The sequence below is a fragment of the Mustela nivalis genome (assembly GCF_964662115.1).
Source record: "Mustela nivalis genome assembly, chromosome: 9".
Taxonomy (NCBI): Eukaryota; Metazoa; Chordata; class Mammalia; order Carnivora; family Mustelidae; genus Mustela; species Mustela nivalis.
In genome coordinates, this window is record NC_139028.1 from 31637280 (window position 1) to 31660729 (window position 23450).

At 35.3% G+C, this 23450-nt stretch overlaps 1 protein-coding gene across 5 annotated transcripts in view; it reads right to left on the reverse strand.

Moving 5' to 3' along the window:
- ARHGAP32 (Rho GTPase activating protein 32) overlaps positions 1-23450 on the reverse strand; it is a gene marked incomplete at its 5' end in the record, with an annotated part of 299813 nt that overhangs the window by 148220 nt on the left and 128143 nt on the right. For 4 of the 5 annotated variants that reach the window (XM_082683941.1, XM_082683944.1, XM_082683939.1 and 1 more), the window contains 3 exons: positions 21807-21891; positions 22274-22315; positions 22940-23031. In XM_082683941.1, coding sequence (XP_082540067.1) covers positions 21807-21891; positions 22274-22315; positions 22940-23031 — 219 coding nt within the window. The remainder of the gene's footprint in view (positions 1-21806; positions 21892-22273; positions 22316-22939; positions 23032-23450) is intronic. The other variant, XM_082683940.1, reaches the window with a different exon arrangement.

Below are 23450 nucleotides of genomic sequence, written 5' to 3' on the forward strand. Positions count from 1 at the left end.
TCATGTATTTTCTTTCTTTTTTTTTTTTTTTTTTGAGGTCATGTATTTTCTTATTTTACAGATTATGGTCTGTCTACACCAAAGTTCCTCCGAATATTTGTCTTTCTCTAAAGTTCTTTAAAATTTATTGAACAATCTGTTTTTGTTTTTAATTTTCACTTCATTTAATTCCCACAGTACTCTGTAATATACACTGAAGTGGTTATATTTAGAGCCCTGTTTTACTTATGAGGAAGTTAAGGACACAGATTATGCTGTGTGACTATGCATCATATTTTTTTTACTTTCTTACTTTCAACTACATTGGGATATTTCAGATGACAAGATGACAAGAATTTTGTCATTTTTAATCCTTTCCTAGGACTTCTTTAATTAAAAATATGCAGAATATTTTCACATTTTTTCAATTTATTTATTCAACACTAGCTGCACTACTTACCTGTGATCTTGGATAAGTTCTTAAACATTTTTTACTTCAATACCCTCATCTGAAACTATTGTGGAGAGTAAATAAGACGAGATGTAAATATTATTTACATAGCATTCAATAAATATTGGCCTATATGTTTTATTTTAATCCTCATTAACTCACTTAGAAATTAAAATTGAGGCATGGGAGCTTATTTTATACTTCAACTTGTCAACATTTTTACATTCAGGTCAAAATTCACGAACTCTTTCCACATTTCTCACTATCAAGACAAGAATGCATCTGATGATACAAGGCTGTACTGGCACTTCCAAGACCCTTGTACATAAGCTTTAGTAGAGAATGCTCAAGAAACAGGTATTCGATTCATTTTTCCAATGCTTTATTTCAGGTAACACCTGAGCTCCTGCATTCAGGATCATTTAACTTAATGCTTTATATAAAATCAGATAGGAAGAACCATTAAGTCACAGCTCCTGATGACCAAATGATAAAAGAAAATGTAAACCACACACATCCATTTTAGTATTCCACACGCTAGATGGCAGTACCACATAAAGCAAAGCAGGAAGTGAGAAATGTTTCAAACAGGTAAATCAGAATAAACTGAATATATCTTTGCATACTGCAAGAGATTTTTTTTTTCCTTCTTAGTGAAAAATGTTTCAAGAAATGTGATAAATCTTTGTGTTTGGAGATGAGACAACAGGGAGAAGTGCTATTATGACAGTAAATTCACAGAATTTAAAACTGCATGGAGGAGGTAAGATGGCACAGTAGGGGGACCCTAAGCTTGTCTCCTCTCACGAATACAGCCAGATAGTTATCAAATCATTCTGAACACCCAAGATATCAATTGGAGGTCTGAGAGAACAAAAAAACTGCAAGTTTACATGGAGAAAATCAACCACCTTCTGGAAGGTGGGAGGTACGGAGAGTTGCATTAGGGGAGATACAGCTGTATATAGAACAGCGGGAAAAGAGCCTGCTTTACAGAGTCTACCACAAAGTATCATGAGCAGCGCAGCACAAAATCTGAACTTCTAGAGGTCTGCTGAAGTGGGAGATATGCCTGGCTTAAATGTGGTTAGGTGGCAAAGTAGGGCAGAAGCCCACGTGTGACAGCATGGTCTGAGGATCCCCTGGGTCACAAGAAGAACGGGTGGCACCAATGTGCTGCACTGTTCCCAGGCGTAGTAGCAAGAAAGGTGGCTGAGAACAGCAAGTCTTGGTGCCACAACTCGGAACCACTGTGGGATCCTGCCATCATTTTCCTGAGACAAGCTGGCCAACGGCAAAAACATGTGCAGGTCCACACGCAAGAGTCTCTAAAATTTGGAGTTTGGGAACTCAGTCACATGCCCCAGATGAAAAAACCTGGATAAAGTCAGTGTGAACAGAGTTCTGACAGAAACTGGGGACATAACAGTGACTGAATTACAGAGCTCATGGAAGAGCCGGGGGTGCAAACTTTCAGCACTGGCTCTGGAGAGCAGGGTGCCCCGATATTCATCCTTCTTGACAAGGCTGAGAACCTTCAAGAAGGAAAACAACATCACCGAGTGGAGGCCAGAATGGCTTACACCAAGCCCAGCCATGCCCTGCACTCTAGAGGCACATTCCTACTAGGGTTAAGTCCACCTAAGAATCACAACAGGCCCTTCTTCCAGAAGACCAGCACAAACAACTCACTGGCACCACCAAAGTTACTGATCATAGGGTGCTGCAAAGTTTTAGCTCTAGGGAAAACAGGATCAAGCTTCCTTTTTACTTTTTAATCTTTATTTTATTTTTTTATTTTTATTATAAAATAATCAAATTATAAATACTTTATTATAAAAATTCATTATAAAAATATATAATTTATAAATTTAAAATTTTTATTATTTTTTCATTTATTTTCTTATTTTTTAAATTATTTTTAATTCTTATGTTATCAATTTATATATTTTATATATGTGTGTGTGTATATATATATATATATATACACACTTTTTACATTTTTTTAACTTACTTTCATTTTATTTCATTTTATTTTGTTATTTTGAGATTGAGATTCTTTTAACAAGCAGACCAAAATACCCCCAGGAGCTAGGTTTTTTTTATTGTTTGTTTTCATTGTTTTGAGCCTTTTGTTTGTGTGTTTGTTTCCTTCTCTCTTTCTTCTCTTCTTTTGTGGATAAAATGAAGAGATGGGGAAATTTACCCCAAAAGAAAGAACACGAAATAGAACTCATGGCCAAGGATTTAATCAATACAGATATAAATAATATGTTTGAACTAGAATTTAAAATGACAATTATAAGGATACTAGCTGGGATTTTAAAACTCATAGAAGACACCGGAGAATCCCTTACTACAAAGATAAAAGAACTAAAATTTAGTCAGGCTGAAGTTAAAAACGCTATAACCAAGATACAGTTCCAAACAGAGGCCATAAAAATGAGGATGGAGGAAGCAGAGAAAGGAACGAATCAGTGATACAGAAGATAAAATTATGCAAAATTACGAAGCTGAAAAGAACAGGGAAAGAAAGGTAATGGACCAGGAGGGTAGACTTCGGGAAATCAGCAACTTATTAAAACTTAGTAACATTCGTATCATAGGGGTCCCAGAAGATGACAGAGAAAAGGGGGCAAAAGTTTTATTCTAACAAAATACAGATGAAAACTTCCCTAATTTGTGGAAGGACACAGATAGCAAAATCTAACAAGCACAGAAATCTCCCATTAAATCAAACAAAAGTTGAACATCACCAGGGCATATCATAGTTAAATTCACAGAATGCACAAAGAAAGAATCCTAAAAACAGCAAGGCGGAGGTTGGGGGAGGGGTGGAGGGGGAGTCCTTAACCTACAAGAGAACACAGATCAGGTTCTTAGGAAATCTGTCAGGAGAAACTTGGCAGGCCAGAAAGGAATGGCAGGAAATATTCAAAGTGCTGAATGGGAAAAATATGCAGCCAAGACTTCTTCATTGAGCAAGGCTGTCATTCAGAATAAGAGAGATAAAGAGTTTTCCAGATAAACAAAACCTAAAGGCATTCCCAATCAGTAAAGTGATCCCTGCTAAAAATTTTAAGGGGGGGACTCTTTAAGTGGAGGAAAAAAGACCAAAGCAACAAAGATTAGAAAGGAACAGAGAACATCATCAGAAACACCAACTCTACAAAAAACACAATGCACAATGCGCTAATTTCATATCTTTGAATAATCACTCTGAATATATAAGGACTAACTGCTCTAATCAAAAGATATAGGGTATTAGAATGGAAAAAAAAATAATAAAAAATAAGATCCATCTATATGTTGCCTGCAAGAGACTCACTTTAGACCCAAGGACACCAGCAGACTACAAGTGAGGGGATGGAGAACCATCTATTACGCTAATGGGTGTAAAAAGAAAGCCAGAGTAGCTATACTTATATCAGACAAAGTAGATTTTAAAACAAAAACTGTAACGAGAGATGAAGAAGAACATTATATCATAATTAAGGTGTCTATCCATCAACAACTGTAAATATTTATGCCCCCACCTGGGGAGCACACAAATACATAAATCAATTAGGAATAAACATAAAGAAACTCCTTGATAATAAGACAATAATAGCATGGGAATTAAACACCCCATTTACAGCAAAGGACAGGTCATGTAAGCAGAAAATCAACAAGGAAGCAATGGCTTTGAATAACACACTGGACCAGATGGACTTAACAGATATATTCAGAACATTTCAAACTAAAGTAGCAAAATACATGTTCTTTGCAAATGCACATGATCATTCTCCAGAACAGATCACATACTGGGTCACAAATCCACCCTCATCAAGTATAAAAAGATCAAGATCACACCATGCGTGTTTTCAGACCACCACACTAGGAAACTTCATATCAACCACAAGAAAAAAATTTGGAAAGATCACAAATACTTGGAGGTTAAAGAACATCCTACTAAAGAATAAATGTATTAACCATGAAATTAAAGAAGAAATTTTAAAAAATACATGGAAGCAAATGAAAATGAGAACACTTTGTCCAAAACCTTTGGGATGCAGCAAAGGCAGTCTTAAGATGGAATTATACTGCAATAAAGCCCTACCTCAAGGAACAAGAAAAGTCTCAAATATACAACTTAGCCTTATACCTAAAGGAGATACAAAAGAACAGCAAATAAAGCCTAAAGCCAGCAGAATAAAGGAAACAATAAAGATTATAGCAGAATTAAAAGATATAGAAATAAAACAAAATAAAACAAACAAAAAACACCCATGAATGGTTCTTCAAAAGAATTAGTGAAATTGATAAACCCCTAGCCAAACCTATAAAAAAGAAAAGAGAAAGGATCCAAATAGATAAAATCACAAATGAAAGAGGAGAGATCACAACCAACACCACATAAATACAAATTATAAGAGAATACTATGAAAAATTATATACCAACAAACTAGGCAACCTGAAGAAATGGACTAATTCCTAAAAACCTACAAACAAGCAAAACTGAAACAGGAAGAAATAGAAAATTTGAACATACACATAGTCAGCAAAGAAATTGAATCAGTAATCAAAAATCTCCTGACAAACAAAAGCCTGAGCCAGATGGCTTCCCAGGGTAGTTCTACCAGACATTTAAAGAAGAAAACTGTGCCAAAAAAATAAAAATGGACGGAAAACTTCCAAACTCCTTCCATGAAGCCAACATTCAACATTACCTTGATTCTAAAACCAAAGACCACACTAAAAAAAGGTACAGGCCAATACCCCTGATGACATGGATGCAAAAATTTTCAATAAAATACTATTAAATTGAATTCAACAGTACAGTAGAAGATTTATTCACCATGATCAGATGAAATTTAGTCTTGGACTATAGGGGTGGTTCAAGATTTCCAAATCAATCAATGTGATATACCACATTAATAAAAGACATAAGAACCATATGATCCTGCCAATAGATGCAGAAAAAGCATTTGACAAAGCACAGCATCCTTTCTAGATAAAAACTTCAACAAAGTAGAGATAGATACAACATACCTCAACATCATAAAGGTCATATACAAAACACCCACAGTTAATACCATCTTCAGTGTTGACAAACTGAGAGCATTTCTCCTACAGTCAGGAACAAGAAAAGGATGTCCACCCTCACCAAACTATTTAACATAGTACTGGAAGTCTTAGCCTCAGCAATCAGACTAAGTAAATAAATAAATAAAGGCATCCAAATTGGCAAAGAAGAAGTCAAATTTTCACTATTTGCTGAAGACATGGTATTCTATGAGAAAACCCAAAATACTCCATCAAAAAATTGTTACAGCTAATACATGAAATCAGTAGTTGCAGGATATAAAATCAATGTGCAGAAATCTGTTGCATTTCTATACACCAATAATGAAAAAGCAGAAAAAGAAATCTAGGAACTGATCCCATTTGCAACTGTGAAAAAACAGTAAGATATCTAGGAATAAACCTAATTAAAAAGGTAAAAGATCTATACTCTGAAAACCACAGAACCCTTATGAAGGAAATTGAAAAGGACACAAAGAAATAGAGAAACATTCCATGTTTATGGGCTGGAAGAACAAACACTGTTAAAATGTCTAGATTATCTGAGCAATACATTTAATGCAACCCCTATCAAAATACCACCAGCACTTTTCACAGAGCTAGAACAAACAATCCTCAAATTTACATGGAACCACAAAAGACCCTGAATAGCCAAAACAATCTTGAAAAAGAAAAAGCTGGAGGCATCACGATTACAGATTTCAAGCTATATTGCAAAGCTGTGGTCATCAAGACAAAATGGTACTGGCACAAAAACAGACACACAGATCAATAGAACAGAACAGAGAACTCAGAAATGCACCCACAACTATATGTTCTATATAATCTTCGACAAAGCAGGAAAGAATATCTAATGGATAAAAGACAGCTGCTTCAACAAATGGTGCTGGGAAAACTGGAGAGCAACATGAAACTGGACCACTTTCTAACACCTTACACAAAAATAAATTCAAAATGGATGAAAGACCTCAATGTGAGACAGGAAACCATCAAAATACTAGAGAAGAACACAGGCAAAAACCCCTATGACCTCTGTCGTAGAAGTTTCTTACTAGACATGTCACTGAAGCAAGGGAAACAAAAACAAAAATGAATTATTGGGACTTCGTCAAGATAAAAAGCTTTTGCAAAGTGAAGGAAACAACAAAACTAAAAGGCAGCCTACAGAATGGGAGAAGATATTTGCAAATGACATATCTGATAAAGGGTTAGTATCCAAAATCTATAAAGAACTTATCAAACTCAACCCCCCCCCCAAAATTATAAAAATCCATTTAAGAAATGGGCAGAAGACATGAATAGACACTTTTCCAAAAAAGACATCCTGATATCTAACAGACACATGAAAAGATGTTCAACATCACTCATCATCAGGGAAACAAATCAAAACCATGATGAGATACTACCTCAGGTCAGAACGGCTAAAATTAACAACACAAAAAACAACAGTGTTGGCGAGGATGAGGGAAAAGGGGGCCCTCTTGAGCTACTGGTGGGAATGCAAACCACTGCAGCCACTCTGCGGAACAGTTTGGAGGTTCCTCGAAAAGTTAAAAATAGAACTACCCTACAATCCAGCAAGTGCACTACTTCGGGTATTTACCCAAAGGATACAAAAATACAGATTCAAATGCACCTGATGTTTACAGCAGTATTATCAACAATAGCCAAACTACGGAGAGAGCCCAAATATCCACTGACTAATGAATGGATACAATGGAGTATTACTCAACCACCAAAAAATGAAATCTTGCCATTTGCAAGAACGTGGATGGATCTAGAGTGTATTGTGCTAAGTGAAATAAGTCAGAGAATGACAAATACCATATGCTCTCAAACATGGAATTTAACAAAGACAACAGATGAACATATGGGAAGGGGGGAAAGAAGAAAAGGAGAGAGGAAAAAAAGCCCTGAAAGACTCTTAAAGACAGAGAATAAACTGAAGGCTGATGGAGGGAAGTGGATGACAGATGGGTTAGATGGGTGATGGGTACTTAAATAGGGCACTTATGATGAGCACTGGGTGTTGTAAGTAGGTGAAGAATCACTGAATTCTACTCCTGAAACCAATATTGTACTGTATAGTAACTAAAATTTAAATAAATTAAAAAAATGAAAATAATCTTTATAACTAAGAAACAGAACTTAAAACTACATGTAGTTTTACATAAAACAAAAAGCTCTTTCTAAAAATTACTTATCTTTTTCCTTTTTTTTAGGGTTTCAATTACTCTAAACAAAACATAGTATAACACTTACATACCAAAACCTGCAGCCTTTGTTCAAAGCACTATTTAGTGGAAGAATTTCCAAACTTCAATGCATTTATTAAAAAAACAGTGGCTAAAAATGAGTATCAACAATACCTACTGAGCTTTATTTCTCTCAAGAAAAACAAATATAAAATAATATTAATATCTGACAAAGCTGATTTATGATAATACTAGTTTTCCAACATCAAGCAAGTGCATACATATTGGTTATTCACAACTCTTCCAGAAAAAAAAAAAAAAAAAAAGAACTGAACTCTGAATTCAAGAAACAAACAACAACCAAAAAAAAAAAAAAAAAATGCAAAATAGTAAAACGTATGCTCGGGAATTCATAGTAAGAGAGGAAGGAAGAGTTGGAGGAAGAAAAGGACAAAGGGGGAATGTAGAAAGGAAGAGAGAAAGAAGGAGGCAAAGAAAGGAGAGACAAGAGAAGGGAGGGTTTCCTAATGAGACCAAACTTCAAGAATATTTTGTACCACTTACACCCCTAAATTTGAAAAACCTATATAAAATAGATAATTTTCTAAGAAAATATAAATGAAAAAAATTGGCCAAAGGACACATGAAAGAACCAGTCTAGACTTAATAATCAAATCATATATTTAAATGGTAAAGGTTAAGTCCTTGAACAGAAACCAGGCCAAAAAGGTTTTAATGGGAAAATTCTACTAAATCTTCAAAAAACAGGTTAATTCTCATTTCCACAAACTTTCATGGTATTTATTTTTAAAACAAGATGCGACCATGAATGCACCAAACTCAGTCTAGTGGACAAGTACAATATATAGGTCAACATCAAAAGTATTTTAAAATATTTAAGCAAGCAGATTGTGTCCCAGGAATAAAAACACATTTCAACAATCTATTTCTATGACCAGAGTAATTCTTTGTACTAATTTTTAAAGACAGTGTATTCATGCTCTATTAAAGATTAATATAGGTATTAAAGTAAGGACATGACATGATACACCCTCTCTTGTCTATGTTATTATATCCTTTCTCCTCTTTACCTTGTCACATCACCAGTTCATTTAAATCAAGCTCAGAGTTCATCTACAATCCATAATAGCTGAAGGAACCTTAGCTGTCATCTTCTTAGCATGAAGACAAGGGAAACAAGGCTAAGATTAACTGGCAATCTCCCTAGTGGTCAAGACAGTATGGCATGATGAGAACATACCACATGATGGGCCACACCCATTCTATGCCACATCAGAATAATTTCTCCTCAACAGGACAATGCCACCTTTTGCCACAGATTACACCTGAAGATATTAAACTAAGATTTCAAAAGGAAAGTCAGATAATTTGGCTAAGGTCTGCCAAAAGTGACGTAGAAATAGGATTTGAACACATCTGTGCAATCTAAAGCATATGACTTGCTAAACCACCAGAAAAAAATACACATGGGCTTGAGAATTATTTTATCAGGTACAAATTAAATCAGAAACAAAGGAATGCTTGAGGATGCTCAGTGCCTATTCTGCTCTCAAAAGGTAGAATACGATTTAGAACTACTCTGTCCTTCAAAATGAGAAATTTGTAAAACATTCTATTTTACAAAAAACATATATGAGGAAAGTCACAACCCTTTGCTCTAAGCTTTAAACATTGAAGTCATCTTTCTTTTCCTAAAGCATTCTTTCAAAAAAATCACAACCCTTTGCTCTAAGCATTAAACACAGAAGTCATTTTTCTACTACCAAAGCATTCTTTCAAAAATTGAAACCATTACCTTTTTCCTACAAGTTCTTCCAATTATTTTACACTTACATTTGTTTTTTTCTTATAGAAACAGTATCTTGCTCTGTTTAAACTCTATAATATAGCAAGAATAATGTTTCTACTTCAGTAAATATTCTACCTGACTTTACGTAACTGCACAGGATTTCCCTGTATGAATTATCCATAATTTACATAACCCATTCCAACTTCTAAACATTTGTATTACTTATTTTCTTTTCTTTTTTTAAGTTTATTTATTCATTTAAGTAATCTCTATACCCAACAGGGAGCATGAATTCACACCACCAAGATCAACAGTCATGAGCTCTCCAAGAGCCGCAACTGAGTCAGCAAAGCATCCCACATTTGTATTACTGTTAACTTTTTACTATAGATGATGTAATGAATACTTGGATAGTCTTTTGAGACTTGACCTTTATTCATGATACCCCAGTCTCCACAAAGAAAATTCCTATAATCCTTTAAAATATCAATCAACATCTCCTCTGCACAGCATTTTTCTGTTGCTTCAAAATAGTTAATTTCTCCATATTTATTGAATATATATATATGTACAAATAAATGAGGACATGAAATTAACTCCAAGGTAGCATAACTTGATTCTAATATGTATAATTATCCTTCTACAGTTTAGTCTTCCATTTAAGTTTAAACATCTCAAAAGAAGAAATAATGTTGTCCTACTTTTTTTTACTCTTTACGACATACAGTATTCTGTCACAACACTGCCAATACACAATAAATGTTTATTAAATGACTGACTCCCTAGCATATCTAACAAGAAACATCACAAAGATGTATCTTCCATTCAAGAGCATTAATGAGCCCCTGCTACTGAAAGACTGTGCTGAGTCCTACAGAAATAAAAAGTGAGACATATCCTCCAAAGAGTTTACAATTAGGAATACCAAAAAATAAATAAAAATAAATCAAGTGGAAACCATGATATAAAATATACAACTCGCATAAGCTAGCAAATTTCAAAAATAAACTTAGAAACAACTGTCAGTATTTTAAACACATATACCCTTGATCCAACCTAAACATCTAATATGATTTAATGCATATACTCCCATCAATAAAGCCTGGAATATACACCAATAAGGAACTGATTAAATTATGGTATAATAATAAAATGAAATACTACATAACTGAAAATAATGAGGTTAATCCAAATTACTAAAATAAAAAAATATATCCCAGATATACTTTCAAGTAAAAAAACAACTTTCAAGGCAATATTTATAGTAGCAATCCATCTATATTTTTAAGTTATAGATAGCTAGATAGGTGGTTATAGTTGGAGCTGTATCTAGAGATATTGCTATATGTCTTTAAAAAAATTCTACCCAGATACACAATAGTTAACAAGAGAAAACATAAAGGGAATTTTAACTTGCATTGTAAATGTCACCATCCATTTTATTTGCTGTTTCATAATAATATAAAGAATATATTCTTACCATATAAGAGCAATATTTAAATGCTGAAAAGAGCCAAAATATTAAAAAAGCATTTTTAAAGCAAATTTTATTTTTCAGACATAAATTCATTTGTCCATTTATTCAACAAATACTCATCAAATGATTTTTAATGTGTCAGGCACTACTCTAGATTGCTGAGGTGGAAAAAAAACAGAATAAATAATAATAAGATAATTAGCATGCCAGACAGTGGAGAAAAATTAATTTGGGAGATAAGGAATGTTGGTGACCAGTAGCTGCAAGGAGAGAAAGTACTTTCTTCTCGAAGAAGATAACATTTCAGCAAGTATTCAAAGAGGGGAAGGTAGTAAGTTATGTGGATTTCCAGGGAGAAGAGCTTTCCAAAGAGAGAAAACAGAACGAAGTCCAAAGGTCCTGAGAAGGGAGCCTGTATACTGGAGCAAAAGCAACTGTGGGGGGCACCTAGGTGGCTCAGTAGGTTAAAGCCTCTGCCTTCGGCTCAGGTCATGATCTCAGGGTCCTGGGATCGAGCCCTGCATCGGGCTCTCTGCTCAGCAAGAAGCCTGCTTCCTCCTCTCTCTCTGCCTGCCTCTCTGACTACTTGTGATCTCTCTGTCTCTGTCAAGTAAATAAATAAAATCTTTAAAAAAAAAAAAAAGCAACTGTGGACAGGATACTATGTCTCAGGAAAAGAGAAGTAAAAGAAGAGATGAGGTCAAAGAGGTTACGGGCAAATCTGATCATTCCTTTTAGGAAATGTTAAGAAATTTAACTTCTATTATGGAGAAGATGAGAAGTAACTGGAGGGTTTTGAAAAAGTGACATGATCTGACTTATATTTAAAAGACTCATTCTTGCAGTTGTGCCAAATAAGGCTATTGAAATAATCCCCCTAAAAAGACCACAGCAGATAGAAGAGAAAGAGGTAAGTAGTCGGATTTCCTTTATTTTAAACTTATTTTAAATTTTCCTTAATTACTTTAAAGATGCCATTTTTTAAAGAATTTTAAATACAGAGCCAAGAGTTTTGCTGACAGACTGAATGTGAGGCATAACAAAAAGAGGGAAGTCCAAGATGACTCTAAAGGTTTTGTCCTGTCTTAGGAACTGGAAAGACGGGTTTTACTATTGACCAACATGGACAAGACAGCAAGAGGAGCAGGTCTGAGAGGAGACTGTTCTAGGCATGCCAGATCTGAGATGCTGATTAGTCATTCACATGAAGATGCTGAGCAGTCAGCTATGCAACACCAGAATTCAAAGAAGAGATTATGAAAGTTTCCTCTGTATATTATATGGTAATAAAATTACTGGCCCAAATGAACTCTTAATATTTAAAGTATTTCATAAGCAATTGTGTTTTACAGTCTAAACAAAAATAAAAATCACAATTGATATTAGATTAATAAAACTTACTGTCATTTTATAACTGAGAGTCTTAAACATGACTTTGTCTAGATTTAAAAACTTTAGTATTCTGTGACATCTTCTAGGACACAATGGCTTACTGCAGTTACATATTTTCAGTATGTGAGTAGAAAGAGCTAGAAACACAAGAAATCCATAAATCTAGGAGAAATTCCTAAGATCAGGGTGAAAAAAAAAAGTATGTAAACTACAGACTGTCCCACATTTGAGACATATTAAAAAACAACTGAGTCAACAGGCAGTGTGAATAACCTACAGGGATGTAATAGAGCTGCCAAGCATAAAGCTGATGACCTATTCCAGACACATTTAACAAAGTTTTCATACTTATTTATTCCTTAGAACATACTGTCAATCTTATATTTAAAAATAAGTAAGGATTCAAGGCACCTGAGTGACTCAGTCGGTTAAGCGTCTGACTTGATTTCCACTCAGGTCATGTTCTTTGGGTTCTGAGATCAAGCCCCATGTCAGACCCCAAGCTCAGTATGGAGTCTGCTTGTCCCTCTCCCTCTGCTTTTCTCCCCGATCGTGCTCTCTCTCTCCTTCTCTCAAATAAATAAATAATATCTTTAAAAAAAAAAAAAAAGGTAAAAATTCCAGGAAAATGGTGGAATAGGAAAGCACCAGGAATCTCCCATCTAAACAAAAGCTCCCTAGATAGCAGATCTGGCAGAATCTGCCTGATGCAATTATATATTTGTATTTCTGGAGTGTACTGAAGGCCTGCAACTTCCAGGGAAAGGTCTGGTTAGTAAGTTATGCTAATTTCAGTCCATTTCAGCTCTTAGCACAGTAGCAGCTAACCATGCCCAATCCCTCAGCATTCAAGGCAACCATGCATGCACTGAAGGAGCAGAATCAATCAGATTGGGGTAGGCAAAAAGACCCTGTCCCACAAATATCAAAGAATCTGTGCTCTGATCCCTAATTGCTGGTTCTGATCTCAGAGCCGCAAATAAACAGGTAGATGACCAGTGTTGTTAAACCTCCCTATGCTGCTGCAAGAACCTAACAGCTTTTTCCGCCTTCAATTTTCTGTTTCCCCTCCAAGGAAGCCAGACATTAGACTAGAACATTGAAGAGGAACTGCATATATGGGAAAAATTAGAAAGTGTCATATGATCAGGGAAGGCAAAGGATCACAGAATATCTGAGAAGACCTCCAGTTTTCACCTCAGGCTAATCCTTGGCACTGAGTAGGCCTAAAACAATAATTCAGAAGAAAGAAGGAAGGAAGAAGGAAGAAGGAGGAGGAGGAGAAGAAGAAGAAAAATAAAAAATAAAATCTGGGGAAGGGGGATAAGAACTCATTTTCAGAATTACCACATTGTTACATTAAAATGTCCTGTTTGAATCAACAAAGCATACAAAGAAACAGTAAATTATGGCCAATTGAAAGGGCCAAAACAAAGCAACAGAAACTCTTCCTTAAAAAGTGATGGTGGATCTACTAATAAAAGACTTAAGACAATTGTCTTAAAGGTACCCCCAAAACTAAAGAAATATGTGGAGATTATCAAGAAAATGATGAAATGAACCAAATGGAAATATCAACAAAGAGATATACAATCTAAAAAGGCACTGTGGGGGCACCTGGCTGGCTCATCCAGTGGAGCACACAACTCTTGATCTTGGAGTTATAAGTTCAAGCCCCTCACTGGGTGTAGAGATTACATTAAAAAAGAATTAAAGGGGCATCTGGGTGGCCCGGTGGGTTGAGCCTGTGCCTTCCGCTCAGGTCGTGATCCCAGGGTCCGGGATGGAGCCCCGCATCTGGCTCTCTGCTCAATAGGGAGTCTGCTCTCTGCCCACTCCGCCTGCCTCTCTGCCTCCTTGTGATCTCTGACTGTCAAATAAATAAATAAAATCTTTAAGAAATAATTTAAAATGATTCTATGCCTTAAAGTATAAACACTATGATGAAAATTTTGTAAGAAGAAATTAAGGGCAAATATGAACAGACAGAAGAAAGAATCAGCCAACCTGAAGATAGGACAATGAAAATTATTGAGTCTGAGGAACAGAAAGAAAAGAGAGAAGACAAGTGAACAGAGTCTAAGGGACCTGTGTGACACCTAAGAGACCTATGGGGTTCTATCCCATATACATTATGAAGGTCTCAATGAAAATGGAGAAACAAAGGGGCAGAGATAATATATGAATATATAAATAGCTGAAAACTTCCTAAATTTGATTAAAGACATGGATAGAAGCTGATGAACTCCAAATAAAATGAACTCAAAGATACTCATATCAACACACATGAGAATCAAACTCTCTAAAGCCAAATAGAGGCATACCTCATTTTGTTGTGCTTCTTGGATACGGTGTTTTTTAAAAACTGAAGGTCTGTAGCAACCCTGCAACAAGTAAAGTCTGTTTTTGCCATTTCTCCAGCAGCATTAGCTCACTTTGTGTCTCTGTGTCAAATTTTGTTAATTCACTCAATGTTTTAAAATTTTTTATTATTATTATATTTGTTATGGTAATCTGTGAACCATGATTAAGACCTGTTGAAAGCTCAGATGATGGTTAGCAATTTCTTCAATTTTTAATTAATTTAATTTTAATTTTAATTAAATTTTTAATTAATTTAATTAATAAATTCTGCAAATTTTAAAATTAACAAATGTGTGTTTTTTAGACAATGCTATCATGAACTTAACAGACTACAGTATAATGTAAACATAACTTTCATATACACTAGGAAACAAAAATTCATCTGACTCACTTTATTGCAATAATCATTTTATTTTGGTGGCTTGGGACTAATTCTAAAACACCTATAAGGCATGCCTGTACAATGAGAGAATCTTAAAAGTGGCAAAAGAGAAGCAACTAGTCACACAGTTGACAAGTCACAAGAGCTCCTCAATAAGATTATCAAGTATCTTAGCAGAAACTCTGGAGACTAGAAAGCAGTGGGCCAAAATATTCAAACTGCAAAAAGAATGTAAGTCTCAACCAAGAATATTACCTCCAGAAAAATTACCCTTCATAAGTGAGAGACAAATTAAGACATTCCCAGTTAAACAAAAGGTAAGGAAGATCACTGCCAATATACCGACTCTGCAAGGAATGCTAAAAGGACTCCTGCAAGTTGAAATGAAAGGACACTTGACAGTAACTCATCCTCAGTAAAGGTAAATATGTGGGCAATTATAAAAACCAGTATTATTGTAACAACTGTTTGTAACTCCAATTTTTTTTCTACATGACTTCAGAGATTAATATCTCCTTTAAATTGTGAGTATAAAAGCTAGTATTGCTAGCTTTTTCAGTTTATAACTACACATTTTGTTTTCAACATAATTTAAGAGGCTAAAACATTTAAAAAATTATTAGTTTATGTTTTTGGACACACAAACATACAGACATAATTGTAAGACATCTATAACTGAAAGGGATGGGGACCAAGCTATAAAGGAGCATAGTTTTTGTATGTCATTGCTGTTAAACTAGTATAATTTTAAATTAGAGTATTATAACTTTAGGATATTAAATGTAATCGCATTGTAACCACAAAGAAAACAGCTACAAAATATACCAAAAAGAAATGAGAATAGAATTTAAACTTTTCACTAAAAATAAATCAACTAAAGGCAAAAGACAGTTATGAAGAAAATGAAAGACAAGAAATCTATAATGCATAAAGAAAAAAGATTTAAAAAAATGACAGAAATATGTCTTTCCTTTTCAGCATTTACTTTAAATAGAATGGATTAAACTCTCCAACTAAAAGACAAAGATGGTAACGGCACCTGAGTGGTGTAGTCAGTTAAGCACCTGACTCTTAGATTAGGCTCAGGTCATGAACTCAGGGTCATGAGATTTAGCCCTGAGTCAAGCTCTGTGCTCAGTGGGCAGTCTGCTTGAGATTCTCTCTCCTTCTCCCTCTGCCCCTCACATCTGGGTGCTTGCTTGCTCTCTCAAATAAATAAATCAGGGGTGGCTGGGTGGCTCAGTAGGTTGTAAGTATCTGCAGTAAGTATCTGCCTTCAGCTCAGTTCATGACCCCAAGTTCCTGGGATTGAATCCAGCGTTGGGCTCCCTACTCAGGGGGGAGTTTGCTTCTCCCTTTGCCCCTCCCCCCTACTCATGCTTGCTGTCTCTCTCTCTCTCTCTTTCACACACATGCACTCTCTCCCTCTCTCAAATAAAATTTTTAAAAAATGAAAAATAAAATAATCTTTAAGAAAAACAAGAAATACCAATGGTTAGCAAGAATATTAAAAAAAAGAAACTTGTACATTGTTGGTGGGAATGCAAATTGGTGCAGTCACTGTGAAAAACAGTACAAAGGCTCCTCAAAAAATTAAAAATAGAAATACCATATGATCCAGTAATTCTACTATTGGATATTTACCCAAAGAAAACAAAAATACTAATGAAAAAGATATATGTAACCCTATGTTTATTGCAAGATTATTTACAATTAGCCAAGATACGGAAGCAACCAATTATCCATCAATAGATGAATGAGTAAAGATGCATTAAATATATCCACATATACACATACATACATACATACATACAATGGAATATCAGTTGATAATAAAAAGAAGAGTGAGATTTTGCCATTTGCAACAAAATGGATGGACCTACAGGGTGTATATTAAGTGAAGTAAGTAGGACAGAGAAAGATAAATGCCATATCATTTCACTTGTATGTGGAATCTAGAAAACAGAAAGAAAAGAAAAAACAAACGGACTCTAAAATATAGAAAACAAACTGATGGTGGCCAGAGGGGAGAAGGGAGGTGGGGGGAATAGGTGAAATAGATAAAGGGGATTAAGAGGTACAAACTTTCAGTTATAAAATAAATAAGTCATGAAAATGAAAAGTACAGCATTGGGAATACAGTCAATATTATAATAATGTTGTTGGGTGACAGACGGTGACTGCACTTACTGTGTAATGTATGGAACTGTTTGATCAACATGTTGTAAACCTGAAACTAATGACACTGTATGTTAATTGTACTTCAATTAAAAAATATAGAGATGACAGAATGAATTTAAAAAACATAATCTACCTATATGCCGTCTAGAAGACTATCTTTGGATCAAAAGATACAAATAGGTTATATAGAGAAGTCCTAAAACTCAATAAAACAGAACAAAATAAAACAAATTCAAAAATGGGTAAAGGATTTGAACAGACATTTCTTCAAAGAAGATACACAAATGGACAATGAACACATGAAAAAATGTTCAACATCATTAATCATGAAAGAAATAACAATTTTAACTTACTTAACAGTATGGAAAAATGTTCAAAGATCGCAAATATATGGCCACCCAGAACTTCCTCTCTTTTAAGTATCCAATGGTGATATTCCCTGTATCTCTACTGCCCCATCATGCCAGGGACTATCCACTCTCCATCCTCTCTTTACTGTCGTGAGCAGAGTCAGTAGTGTCTTCAAAGCTAATCAGATTGAAGAACCAGGAATCAGGGGGTGGAAGTTGGGGTGGGACCATTCAATATAACTCATAGTGACTCACTAGCAAAATTTGTGCTTCCTGTCCCCACAGCTATTTGCTCTACTACCCTAAATGTCTTAGTTCCAAAGGGAGGAACACTTCCACCAGAAGACAAAGTAACAACCCCACTGACCTGAAAGTAACTGCCACCCGGCCACTTTGGGTTCCTTATGCCTCTAAATCAACAGGCCAAGATGTAAGTTTTGGCATTAGATGGGATGACTGACCCTGACTACTGAAGGGAAATTGAGACTGCTACTGTACTATAGAGGTAAAGAAGAATACATCTGGAATACTGGAGCTCCCTTAGGACATCCCTTAACTACCACTGTCCAGCCACTGAACACAATGGGAAATTACCAGAACCCAATTCAGGCAGGGCTATTAAGGGCCAGATCCAGAATTCAGGTATGGGTCATCCCACCAGGTAAAGAACAAAACCACTGAGATTCTTGCTCAGCACAAAGGGGATATAGAATGAGAAGCAGAAGAATGCAGCTGTAACTCCAGCTACAGCCACATGACCAGTTACACAAGCCAAGACTATAATGCCATGAATATAACCTTATTTTGCTCTGAATGTGTGCATGTGTGTGTGTGTGCGTGTAGCATAGCAAATATCTGTTTTCTTCTCTCTTATCACCTTACATAAGATTTGTACCACTGTACTTAAGTATTTTTAACTTTATATTATAGTATTTAAGTTAAAGGATATCAAGAAGAGTAAATTACCCAGGGACTTTGTATGCTCTTCTAGGAAAATGCTTAGAATGTTTTGGTTGTGAAAAATAGTTGATCATGATGTTAGGCAGAAGCAAGACCTTCTTATTTATTAGAGACTCAGAATGGCTTAAGGAATGCCAAGTTGAGGGCGCCTGGGTGGCTCAGTGGGTTAAGCCTCTGCCTTCAGCTCAGGTCATGATCTCAGGGTCCTGGGATCAAGCTTCCCATCGGGCTCTCCGCTCAGCAGGGAGCCTGCTTCCTCCTCTCTCTGCCTGTTTCTCTGCCTACTTGTGATCTGCCTGTCAAATAAATAAATAAAATCTTAAAAAAAAAAAAGTAATGCCAAGTTGGCAGGATGGACTGTGATTATTAATTTTATACATTAACTTCAGGTCAGACATTACTCCAAATAATTCTGTGAAGTTATCTTTTAGATGAGATTAACATTTAAGTCAGAAGACTGAGTAAAGCAGATTGTCCTCTGCTAAAAGTTTTTAACAGAAAACAAAACAAAACAAAACTAACCTACCTTGAAGAGCACTCTCTACCAGCAGACTGCCCTTGGACTCAAACTATAACAACAACCCTTCCCTTTCTTTTCAGCCTATTCTGGAGATTTTGAACTTAACCATGCCTCCAATCACATGAACCAATTCCTTAAAAAAAAATCGATCTCTCTCTCTCTCTCTCTCTCTACCCACATACACACACACACACACACACACACACACACACACACAGATTGGTTCTGTTTCACTGGAGAACTCTAATATAGCCATATTTTTAAATAGTAATAAAATAGACTCCTTTTTTTAAAAAGACTTTATTTATTTGACAGTGAGAGAGCACAAGCATGGGGAGTGGAGAGGGAGAAGCATGCTCCCCACTGAGCAGGAAGCTCAATGTAGGGTTTAATCTCAGGACCCTGGGATCAAGACCTGAGCTGCAGGCAGATGTTTAACCAACTGAGCCACCCAGATGCCCCTAGACTCCTTTCAAAAAAGACTGGTGGGTACCTGAGAAAATACTGAAATAGTCGACCACCAATGATCCATATAATTACAAGGGCGATGCATCACACAGGAGAAGGCCATTAGCGCTCAGCTCCAGTGCTAAGGTTAACATCCATTCTGACCGGTTATTATACTCGGGGTTTTTAGTATCACTCTTTTTCACACTATAAATATGAATTCCAAGTAACCTCAATGTTCAAGTCAAAGCTATGAAACTTAACAGGGAAAAAAAAAAAAGACAATTTCATAACTTCAGAGAAAAGGGGAGCAAATCATATGACAGCAAAACTACAAGCTAGGGGAACCAGGGTGGCTCAGTGGGTTAAACATCTGCCTTCGGCTCAGGTCATGATCCCAGGGATGGGGCCCCACATTGGATTCCTTGCTCAGCGGAAAGCCTGCTTCTCCCCTGCCTGCCACTCCCCCTGCTTGTGCTTGCTCTCTCTCTCTCTCCCCATATCAAATAAATAAATAAAATCTTAAAAAAAAATACTACAAGTTAGGTTTCTTCATACATAGAACCACACAAAATACATAAAATGAAGAACAAAATAAATGAAGCCTGTACAATGAGAGCAGCATAAAGTGAGTGTAGTAACATGCCACAATATGGGAGATACAAAAACAATAAAGGACTAGATGCAACATGAAAGAACATCTAAAATATGTAAAGCAGTCCCATGAATGAATAAGAAAAATACAAGCAAATCTATAAAACAAAATGAGCAAAAGACCTGATCTAGATTTAAAACAGAAATCTCAAATGTCCAACATTTGAAAAGATGTTCAACTGCATTAAAAATCAAGAGACTGCAAATTAAAATACAGTGAGAGAGACTTACATCTCCATCAGATGGGTAAAAATTAACAAGTATCAACCAAAAGTTGGCAAGAATGAAGAACAGCAACTCTCATTTACTGTTTAGGGGAGTATAAATTTGTAAATCATTTAAAAAAATAGTTTGGCTTTAGTCAGTAAAGCTGGACATGTGGATCTGCTATCACCTTGAAATTCTACCATACCATGAGACACTCCTGTGTATATGCACCAGGCTACGTATATAATAGTGTTCCAAGAGGCCAAAACTGATGACCCAAATTTCCAACAAATAAACAGAAAAAGAATGGATAAATTACATGTGTCATATGTTCACTTTAGATTAACATATAGTAACAAACTGAACCAACTATAAGTGTAGACATCTATAGGGACCAGTTTCACGATGCTGAATGAAAGAAGAAAGAATACACACAGTAATGAAGCTTACTCGGGTTTGAGAGTTCAACCTACCCACAGTGCCCCTGGTGCTTATCATGTCCTACCTTTTTATCATAGATCTTATCTTCTTGGCCATCCTCTGTGTTCTTTAAGAATGCATCTTTGGTTTTGGTTGTGGTTGTTGCTCACTAATACAACCAAAGCACCTACAACAGTGCCTGGTATAGTACAGTACTTAGTATATGTATAATATAGTACTCAGTAAGTATTTGCTGAATGGACTAGAATAATTCCAATTATTTAAATTTAAGAACAGGCAAACCAAACACCATGTGGAATAGGGATATAGATAGTAAAACTATAAAAAATTAGAATGAATACTATAAAAGTCATGGTATAAGTAATCTTTAGGGTAGAGAAGGCAAATGCAACAGAGGAAGGACACCCAGGAAATTTCTATCTCTTGGCCTGGGATTTAAAATGTACACATGTATGTATAATAATATATATATGCATATACTTTATAAAAATATATATATATTTATACACATACTATACCTCACAATAAGAAAAAACATTGAGAAAACCTCCATTAGTACATCTTCCCCATGCTACACCACTTCACTCTGATTTAACCACCATTACTCTGGCCCAACCTAAGAGTCAGGTAACAACTAGAATGCTTCATGCTAGAAAACAATAGCAAACGTTGTCTAGGAATCTCATAGAAATGCTGAGATTGATAGTGATCCTATTATACTATTTCCACTTGAATTAGGAGTCATCACACATCAAGTATTAGTCAACAGAAAAAAATAAAAGTTTTCACATCCACCAACAAGACAGCAGTAGAAAAAATACTACTTCTAAGTGTTACCTCTCAGATACATAGATTTAAGAAAAGGAGATACAGAAAAGAACAGAGATATAGATATATCTTAATTCAGTATGTAGGAAATATTTCAAATATACCTGTATGCTGCCAAACTCAACGTTCTCATAATGGAAATGTGCACATTCAGCCATCTTCGGAAAGTGACCTTTAGTGAAGGGTAACCTGAAGTACATGAAATAACTAAGTGAGATGCAAGATACTGGAATAGTCAAAATTACTAAACCTAAGGAAAAACTAAAATGGGTTGGAGAGCTCATGCAAGCGAAACTATTTAATAAGCACATGCGCATGAGCACACATATATCCACACAAAGCTTTCCCGAAATACAGTGAATCAAATGAGAATTACATTTAGAGCACAGGTCAAAACCAAAATGAATTAAAAGAATAAATAAAAATAAAAAGCATCACTACACTCTCCTATCCTTGTCTCACGGCAAGGCCCATAGAAAATCTATGCTTTCAGGGAATGTTACGAAAACTGTGAAGAGTCAACTGCTAATCAGAAGGAGCATTCCCAACAAAATATAAAACCAAATTTTACCTGTGAATGTTGTCGCAGCCCATCAGTCCTGGATTAGTGGGTCTGGATGTAGAATGAATATTTTTATCTTTGTCTTTTCTCTATTTACAATGAAAACATAGCTGCCTAACGCTCTGCCAGGTGAAAAGATGGCTTTCTGGTTTTGTCTTTTAATACCAACTTAATGGGATGGTGGCGGGTGGGGTATTAAAGCTTCAGTTGGAAAATATGGAATGATTTGTCTGTTGGAAACTGAAATGGAACACCTTCAAATATTTTATATAGGAATCAACTACTAGCATCCATTTCAGGTTTTCTCAAAGGCAGAGCTGAGATATAGCAATCCCGTAACTTAAACAACAGGCTTATTTTCTAAATGAGTGAGAGCATGTATTAAGGGCACCAAGACACACACACTTGGATTGCTCCTGTTGAACAAACACACTCTAACAGCCAATGACATAAAGTTGTCACAAGAACAAAATTAAAGTATATTTTTAGACAAGCAGATAATCTTCAGATCTATTCCACTAATTGTTAAGTCATAATTTAGGCTTACAGTATAATTTAATGTATGGACAGTAAAAGCATATGTAGTAAGAAATCTAAAGAAAAGTTTTAAGAGAACTAAAAAACTGATTCCCATTTTAAAAATTCACTTAAAACCCACGGTACAATTCCACTTACTTTTTCACATGTTTAACCTTCATACTGGCTGTACTGCCACATGTCTTAAGACTAAGATCTCCAGGGATCTCTGGAACATCAGCTCCTCTCGCCTTAAAAAAATAAAAACAAAAGGTTTAGGACTATTCCCTTAGTATAAATAGGTTTTAAAAAGCAGATTATAATTTTAATGGTTCTGCTGCCTGTACCAACAGCAATACATACTAATATTCTCTTCTTAAAACTATAACTTACTTGAGTCTTGATTTACTAAGAATAAGGAAAAAATATTAATCTAATTCAAATACTTAACTGCATAAGAAAAAATTTTCTGTGAAATATGAATTATTATACTCTTATAATCAAGTTTCAAAATCAGTTGTTATATTATCTGCCTCAACAAAAACTAAAATCTCCCCCAGGGAACTGGAAAAAATAACCTTGGTTACAGTGATTAATAAAAGTTAAAATGGCAATATGAACATAATTAGAAGATCACAACATGCATTTCTCACACCAAAATACAGGTGAC